Genomic DNA, 8,647 nt, shown 5'->3' with positions numbered 1-8,647 from the left:
TCAGATTACAATGATACATAGAATACATAGAACACATATTGCAACCCCCAAAAAAAGAAAGAAAAAAGAAAAACCCTTTCTCCCTCTAAGATAAAAATTTAATTAATACTTACAATTTTTTAGTAAAAAAAATTATAAGTATTAATTTGAATATAAGATAAAAGAATCAAGCCTCACATTTCTAAAATAGAAATTCTAATAACTGTTATAAGTCCAAGATAATCATTATCTCAAACTATAACAAGATGTATTTTAGTGTTGTTGCAAGAGACAAGTTTTTGCTATATTGTATTCATTCTAAAGAAAATTTGTAACCTTTATTGACTCGGGTCAACTCATGAAGTCAAGTTATTCTTATTGAATACAAAAATGTTATTTGTATATTAAAATTAGTCACTAACATCAGTCACTAATATATTTGTATATAAATATATATGTGGTTTGATTTATTTTTAATATATATTTGTATTTAAACATAAATTTTATACTAGTGACTAATTTTGATGGCTGATTTTAGTATACACCTAGCATAGTCATATTGAATATTACATAGGATGCTTCCTCTTCAATAATTGGAAGGGCCTGTTGCTTTTGATCTTACTTTTACTTTCCTTTTTTAATATGCAAGGTTTTGGTTTAAGCACTAAGCAATTTCAACCACACTATCTTTCACTTCCTGGTAGTAGCTAGAAATTATTATCGAGGGATCATCACATTTTGAGGCTGCAACATCTTACTGTGAGTTAAATTCCACATATCTCATTCTTACTTAGCCCTATATTCTTCATGTCTAATATTTATTTATTATTGCAACAATGATTGTGCTATGAAATCTACTCTCTTAGCAATATTTTTTTTTAATCTTTCATATTAGTGAAAAGTAAGATCTACTATGATGAGGTTGGTATTTAAGAATTTGATTATATTAATACGGAGTTAATAATTCGAGTGACAGTGGAATGTTTACAGTTCAAGAAATTAGAAAAAACCTCGTGTGTATGTGTTACGTTCTCTGAAAATACAGATTATACCTTCTTTTTTAGTTTTTCTTTTTGAACATAGAAATTGAACTTGAATAAGTGAAAGATAAAAGGTTCATGCATAGCTTTCATCAAGTATTACCATTTCTAACCTTACTTTCTTTCTGATGATTCTCATGCAGATGAATAGATATATGGAGAATCATGTAGCTAAAGAGCTGGAAGCAATGCTGAAGAAGGCACAACCTTTGTTTTCAACCAAAAGCTGCTGCATCTACAAGGTGCCCCATCAAATCCGCCGGTCAAACGAAGATGCATACACCCCAGGGCTTGTTTCAATCGGTCCTCTTCATCACGGGAATTCCAGGCTGGTAACCATGGAATCCCACAAACAGGTTTACTGCCAACACTTCATTCAAAGATCGGAGGCAAGTTTAAGCGACTTGGTGAGTTGCGTGCAACAGTTGGAACCACACATCCGTGCATGTTACTCTGAGAAGATCAATCTCACAGTGGATAAATTGGTGAAGGTGATATTTATAGACTGTTGTTTCGTAATTGAACTTATCCTCGGAGATGAGTGGATCAGAAATGATGCTATCTTCTCAAAACCGTGGATGTGGGTTCGGGTAAAATCTGATCTGTTATTACTTGAGAATCAGGTTCCTTTCTTTGTTTTTGAGATGCTATACAATCTAGCTTTTGCTTCTCGCTTAAATAATGGTGCTAAATTCCCTCCATTTTTGAGGCTTGCTGTTGGAATGTTTTCAAAGGTCGAAAAACAAGGAGTGTTAACACTGGAGGCTAGCAGTATAGCACATTTCACTGATCTGCTTAGATACTTGTACTTGACACCATTTCATACAACAACTCCAAGGAAGCGTGGACAGTTAGTCCTTGGTCACGGTGCATCTGAGTTATTCAAAGCAGGAGTGAAGTTCCAAGTAAATAAATCAAATAATGGCTGCATACTTGACTTGGAATTTGAACATGGTGTTCTTAAAATTCCACACATTTTAGTGCATGATATGACTGAAGTTAGGTTGAGGAACATTGTAGCTTTGGAACAGTGTCACTATCCTCGACATCACTACCTCACTGACTACGTTAACTTCCTTGCTCAACTTGTCAACTCAAACAAGGATGTGGATGTCCTCATTAATGCTGGAATAATTGAGAGTACCATAATTGGTAATGACACTTCGGTGAATAAGATATTCAGTGATGTTGGGAAAAATATTCTAATGGAAAATTATAATGCTAATTATCTCCAAATTTGTCATGGTTTGAATGCTTACTACAAGCATCCTTGGCACACTAAAATGGCAACTCTGAGACGCGATTATTTCACCACTCCAGGGAAGACAGTGACTTTCATTGCTGGAATTGCATTGCTCCTTCTTATTCTTCTTATTCAGACAGTATGTTCTATTCTCCAAGTTTAATTAATAAGAGAAATATCATGGTGATTAGTTCTGTACTATTATTAGTAGTAAACCTTGTATCCTAAATTCTAAATAGATAGTAAAATAAAATGTTTACTTTGGCTTGTATGGCTTTCATTCAAGTTGCTACAAGTACAACAATATACTTCTCTTTTAAAATATCTATCAAAAAAAAAAAAGAAAAAAAAAACATGAAATTTTAAATTAAACTCTTCAAAATTTTAAAGAATTTGAGCCTGAAGAAGTAACTTCAACATTCCACATATGTGTGTTTCAAAAAGAAAAAATCAATTGGAGAAGATAAGTTTTACAAATGAAATGGTGATGAGAAAATAAAATAAAATATATTTTAGTATTGTTGGATGAGATAAGCGTTTGCTATGTTCATTACTAAATTTTGTAAAGTTTGGTAACTTGGGTCAACTCATGAAGTCAAGTCAATCGATTGATTATTACAAAGGATGCTTCCTCTTCAATGATTGAAAGAGTCTTTTGCTTCCTCTTCAATGGAACACAGCAGCTTCCATTGCTGCAATCATAATACTTATTTTCACTGCCATTCAAACACTCTGTTCTGTACTATCATTACTAGTAAGCCTTAGATCCTAAGTTCTAAACAAACAGTGAAATAAAATGTTAACTTTTCAAGCTTTACTTTGGCCTTTTTGGCTTTCATTCAAGTTGCTATAAGTACAATATTATACTTCTCTTTTAAAATATCTATAAAAAAAAAAGACAAATGGCATGAAATTTAAAGAATTTGAACCTGCAGTGACTTCAGCATTCCACATATTAATTTAAATGACACAGGTTTGTTCCAAAAATAATCCATGTGTGTGTTCCAAAGAGAAAATATCAATTGCAGAAGATAAGTTTTATAAATGAAATGGTGATGAGAAAATAAAATAAAATCTATTTTAGTATTGTTGCATGAGCGAAGTTATTGCTATATTATAGTCATTACTAACTAAATTTTGTAAACTTTGTTGACTTCGGTCAACTCATGAAGTCAAGTCATTCTATTAATTATTATTTTATTACAAAGGATGCTTCCTCTTCAATAATTGAAAGAGTCTTTTGCTTTTCATTTTACTTTTATGAACCAAAAGCGCCTACTGATTGATTAGTTTACTTTCCAGTTTCCAGTGCCTAATCTCCACCCAGTATGCATGGTTTTGGTTTAATCACTAAGCAAATCCATCCACACTATCTTTCACTTTCTGGTGGCCAGAATTGTTGAGGAATCATCACACTTTGAGTCCTGCAGAATCTTAATTACCGTGAGTTTAAATTCCACATGTCTCTTTCTTACTAAGCTCTATATTCTTCATGTCTAATATTTGTTTATGTTTTTTGTTGAAGCAATGATTATGCTGTGAACTCTACTGTCTTAGCATTTTATTTTGTTTTTTTTTTAATTCCACATAGTTACCATCTCAATAGTAATGGAAAAGTAAGATCTATGGTGATGAAGTTGGTATTTAAGAGTTTGATTAAGATGGAATTTGATAAATTTTAAAGATGAGGAAATCGTTGGTGGAAATAGCTTTCATAATACCATATAAACAATAAATATTTTCTTGTGAGATTTTTTCCACTTTTTGCCTTCTGGTTTTCATAACAGAATCTTCTTTGCTTTGATGCTATTGACATGTGGTTTTCTTGGCAGGTTACCTTTGTTTAAATGGCTGAAATTTTCATCTCCATAGCTGCCAAGATCTCAGAATATGCGGTGGATTTAGCGATACGTCAAGGACAGTATCTGTTTCGTGCTGGAAGATTCATTAAGAATCTTGAAAAAGAAAAGCAGAAGCTGATTTCAACTCTAGGTAGTGTGCAGAAAAGAGTTGAAGCAACTGATAAAACAGAACAAGTCAAAGATTCTGTTCTGAAGTGGATCAATGAAGCCGAAAAGCTTGTAGAAGAGGTGGAGAATCTGGAAACAGAAGTAGAGACTAATGGAAGTTGTTTCAAGGGACAATGTTCTATTGGGAAGAGATATAATCTGTGCAAGAAAATGCAACAGAAAATAGAGTCTCTAATAAATCTGAACAAAAATGGTCAATTTGATACTATTTCCTTCCCTGCTCCAATTCCAGGCAGTGAGTATTTATATCCTGGAAACATTGTTTACTTCAAGTCCACACAAAAAGCTTCGGATCAAATTTTGGAGGCGTTGCAAGATGATAGTGTCAATTTGATTGGACTCTATGGAATGGGGGGTTCTGGTAAGACAATACTGGTGAAAGCAGTTGGTAACAAGGCCAAGACTATGAATCTTTTCGACCGAGTTGTGCTTGCCACTGTGTCAGAAACTCTGGATATCAAAGAGATTCAGAAGGAAATTGCTGAATTGATGGGGCTGAAATTTTCTGAAGAAAATAAAGCATCAAGAGCAATAAGAATATCTTTGGGGCTGCAAAGTAAAGAGAGAATTCTTGTGATCTTGGATGATGTTTGGGCTAAGCTTAAGCTTGAAGATATTGGAATTCCTTGTGAAGAGGGTAACCAAAGCAGCTGCAAGGTGCTTTTGACTACGCGTCTGCGTGGAGTTTGCACCTTGATGAACTGTCAAAGAGAGATTCCTTTACATCTCTTGTCAGAAGAGGAAGCTTGGATGTTTTTCAAAGAGTATTCAGGAATAGGTGACAATTCGCCATCTGAGCTATTAAAGGTGGCCTCAAATGTTGCTGTGGAATGTAAAGGGTTACCAATCGCAATCGAAGCAGTGGGATCTTCCTTGAAAAAGAAGCCTATTGAGGTCTGGAAGGCAGCATTATACTGTCTGAAACAGTCAAAGCCAATGGATGTTGAAGATGGAGTGAGAGATGCCTTCTCCTGCATTGAATTAAGTTACAATCATTTGAGAACCAAAAGAGATAAGCTAATGTTCTTGATGTGTAGTATGTTTCCAGAAGATCATGAGATCTTTGTTGAAGATTTGATCAGATATGGAGTGGGATTAGGCATATGTGGCGAAGTTGAATCAATTGACACAGCAAGGAATCAGTTGAGAGCTAGTATTAACAAACTTATAAACTCTTGTCTGCTGATGCACTCTGACAAAAACAAAGAACACTTTTCTAATGTGAATAGAGCAGATCATGTGAAGATGCATGATATGGTTCGCGACACTGCTTTGTGGATAGCATCTAGATCAGAGAACAAAAAGATTCTGGTAAATCTTGTTAAAGATCTAAACACCTTGGTTGAAAATGGAGACATCAATGATTATTTTGCAGTATCATCATGGAACAAGAAAACGAACCGGATTGCTGCTCAAGTCACTGCTCCAAAGCTTGAGTTTCTATTGCTGAGTTCTAGAATGTCCTTGGATATAGCAAGTGCATCTTTTGAAGGCCTTAAAGAGATCAAGGTTATGGCAATTATCAGTGAAGGTTTTAGGACTTTATTATCATTGCCACATTCAACTCAATCCTTGACTAACCTGCAAACTTTATGCTTGAGAGGATGGGATTTAGATGATATATCTTTCATATTTAACCTTACAAAGCTTGAGGTTCTTGATTTGAGAGCTTGTCGCTTCAAACAAATTCCGAAGGAAATTGAGAGATTGAATCAATTGAAGTTGCTGGATTTGCAAGGTTGTGCAGTTCTAGAAAACTATAATTCTGAAGCAATAGGAAATTGTGAACAGCTTGAAGAGTTATATGTTTCTGGACCTTCCTTCCACAAGGATGATAAATGCATGTTTCCTTGTCAAACTTTTCTTGATGATGTTATATCTTCGAATCTACAGAGGTATATATTAGAGCTTGGACCATTACAAACTTATGGCCATGGCATCAATGAGAATTCTAGTGTGAGATCTCTAAGCTTGAAAGAGTTTGATATATCCAAATTTGGTGCATCTAAGATGAATCTTCTGCAAAGAGCAGAGGATATTTACTTGAACCGCCTTCGTGGAGGATGTAAAAATGTTGCTCCAGAGTTGGTTAAAGCAGCGGGAAGCATGAATGATTTGACTAAGCTCAGGCTTCGCTCTTGTTCGGAGATAGAATGCATCATAGATACATCTTCTTCTGGCAGTTATTTTCAGTTAGATGCCTTGATGCCAGGTTTAGTCAAGTTAGAGCTGGAGGAAATGGAAAACTTGAAAGAACTTTGCCATGGTTCACCTATCCATGCTCTTGGCTTCTTTGAGAAATTAGAAGAACTCTACATAAGGAAGTGTGAGCAGTTGCACAACGTTTTCCCTGCAAACTGCGAATTGCACAGTCTTAAAATCCTTAAAATTGATGGCAGAGGACTTTATCATCCTACTGTTGCCATCAGCTGCGCAGCGGTTGCACTATTCTCTATGTCTGCTGCCAAAAGTCTAGAACAATTAGAAGAGCTATCTATAGCAGATTGCAAGGATCTAAGGTGCATAATTTCAAATGAAGAAGATAATGGTAATGAGGACATATCTCAAGCTCTTAACAACTCACAATCAATGCTCCCAAATTTGAAGAAACTCTGCATTCATTATTGTCCAAAGTTAGAATTTGTGCTCCCAAGCTTTTGTGTTGGCCTTGAGAAATTGCAAGAGATAGATATTTTTAAGGCTTCAGAGCTGAAATATATCTTTGGCAATGAATATCAAAATGAGATCCAAACCAAGCTACCCAATTTGAAATCACTCAAACTCCAGAACCTCGCGAATCTCATTCAGATATGCAGGGGAAACAGTCAGCCTTGGTGGCCATGTTTGAGGGAGCTAAGATGTGTTAACTGTCCAAAATTGAGCACATCTTGTGTCAATGTTATGGTTAGGTCAACAATGAGACAGCAGCATCTGCATAAGGTACATTCCAGCCCTTGATGATAAATTCGCTATTCTTTCCTGAAAACTTTTGGTACAGTATACATACTTGATCACAAATTTGGTAAGACCTTTTTGAAAAGAAAGAAACAATTAGTTACAAATACTAAATTAAGATGTCTTATATAACACCAATAATGCAGGGAGTTTCCCTTGAGGAGGATCAGGGAAAACATTTGGCCTCAGAATTAGAGCAAGTCGAATTTCGAGGCTTCTCTGAATTGAGTTTCATATGGTCTGATCCTACTAACAGACAGATTTTGAGTCTTCAACATCTTCAATATTTAAAGGTGGACGGCTGCGCGAAATTGAAATCGATCTTCTCAGCTGTGATTCTGAGAAGCCTACCCGAGTTGACATCGCTTGTTATACAAGGCTGCAATGAACTGGAAGAGATTGTTTCAGAGAATGAAGAACTTCATCATGATTTATCCAATACTAAAGTAGTGTGTTTCCCAAAGTTGAGAAACTTGACTGTCAAGAATTGCAACAAATTAAAAAGCATTTTCTCTGTTTCTGTGCTTGGAATGCCTCCTCAACTAAGTTATCTGCACATTTCAGATGCTGCTGAACTTGTACAAGTTTTCAGGGATAGTAGTGACAAGATTGTGTTTCCAAATCTCAGAGAAATGAAACTGAACAAACTACCATGTCTGGTGGACATTTGCATAGGATTTGAACTATTACAGCCAATGAAAGCAGTGAAGATCATGGTAGATCAGTGCCCAAATTTTACTTCAATTTCTGAAGCAACTTAAGTTTTAGCTCTTCAGAATAGAACAAAGGTAGAGAGATATAAATATTCCTTCATCAATGTAAACAATGTTTCATTGTTATTTGAGTTTGATTGCAATGTAATCTCATTAGAGTTGATGATGAATCATTGTTTTAATATCATCAAAATATTTATTTTAATATTTAACTCGAGACATGTGAAAATAAGAGAAGAATAAAAAATATAAAGGAAATATTTGTCAGGAAGTGACTCATATGGACATGCATGTGAATCCAATTTACAGCATCTTTCCTTCGTGTGTATATATGTACAATGGTTCATATAATTTGAAAAAGTTTCTTGGCTGATATAGAAAGTCAAGAGTCAATACTATTGTTAACAAGTACCAACTTAAAATTTAGCTTTTCGTAGCAAAACAAAGGTAGAGAGATCAATCTTCTGCTTCTCCCATGATATGAAACAATGGCATTGCCAGTTGTAATGTAGCATATTAAATGGTTTATTAATAGAGTTTAATTGCTATGTACGGTATCCATAGATGTTTTTTTTAAGTTCTTAAGATTTTACAAATAATAGATAGATTGTTAAATCAAATTATTTGCTAATGTAGAAATATCAAATTAAATATTTAAATAAAACAAATTTAGATAATTATGAAATA

The 8,647-nt window shown here is 34.5% G+C and overlaps 2 protein-coding genes across 4 annotated transcripts; both read left to right on the top strand.

Moving 5' to 3' along the window:
- Positions 1-647: 647 nt before the first annotated feature.
- Positions 648-2,525, top strand: LOC130941534 (UPF0481 protein At3g47200-like). 2 transcript variants are annotated; one of them, XM_057870082.1, is made up of 2 exons: positions 648-738; positions 1,163-2,525. In XM_057870082.1, the coding sequence occupies exon 2, from the start codon at positions 1,163-1,165 to the stop codon at positions 2,423-2,425; it is 1,263 nt and encodes a 420-aa protein (XP_057726065.1). In that variant the 5' UTR covers positions 648-738; the 3' UTR covers positions 2,426-2,525. The 2 variants fall into 2 exon arrangements, with proteins under 2 accessions (XP_057726065.1, XP_057726066.1); XM_057870083.1 differs by lacking the exon at positions 648-738 and adding an exon at positions 815-900.
- Positions 2,526-3,171: 646 nt separating this feature from the next.
- LOC130940190 (probable disease resistance protein At4g27220) lies at positions 3,172-8,240 on the top strand. 2 transcript variants are annotated; one of them, XM_057868261.1, is made up of 4 exons: positions 3,172-3,235; positions 3,565-3,705; positions 4,095-7,232; positions 7,394-8,240. In XM_057868261.1, exons 3-4 carry the CDS (start codon positions 4,110-4,112, stop codon positions 8,006-8,008), a joined length of 3,738 nt encoding a protein of 1,245 aa, XP_057724244.1. In that variant the 5' UTR covers positions 3,172-3,235; positions 3,565-3,705; positions 4,095-4,109; the 3' UTR covers positions 8,009-8,240. The 2 variants fall into 2 exon arrangements, with proteins under 2 accessions (XP_057724244.1, XP_057724243.1); XM_057868260.1 differs by lacking the exon at positions 3,172-3,235 and having other exon boundaries at positions 3,528-3,705.
- Positions 8,241-8,647: the final 407 nt, after the last annotated feature.

Source organism: Arachis stenosperma, chromosome 7, assembly GCF_014773155.1.
Source record: "Arachis stenosperma cultivar V10309 chromosome 7, arast.V10309.gnm1.PFL2, whole genome shotgun sequence".
NCBI lineage: Eukaryota > Viridiplantae > Streptophyta > Magnoliopsida > Fabales > Fabaceae > Arachis > Arachis stenosperma.
This window is presented reverse-complemented; position numbering and strand designations above follow the sequence as displayed.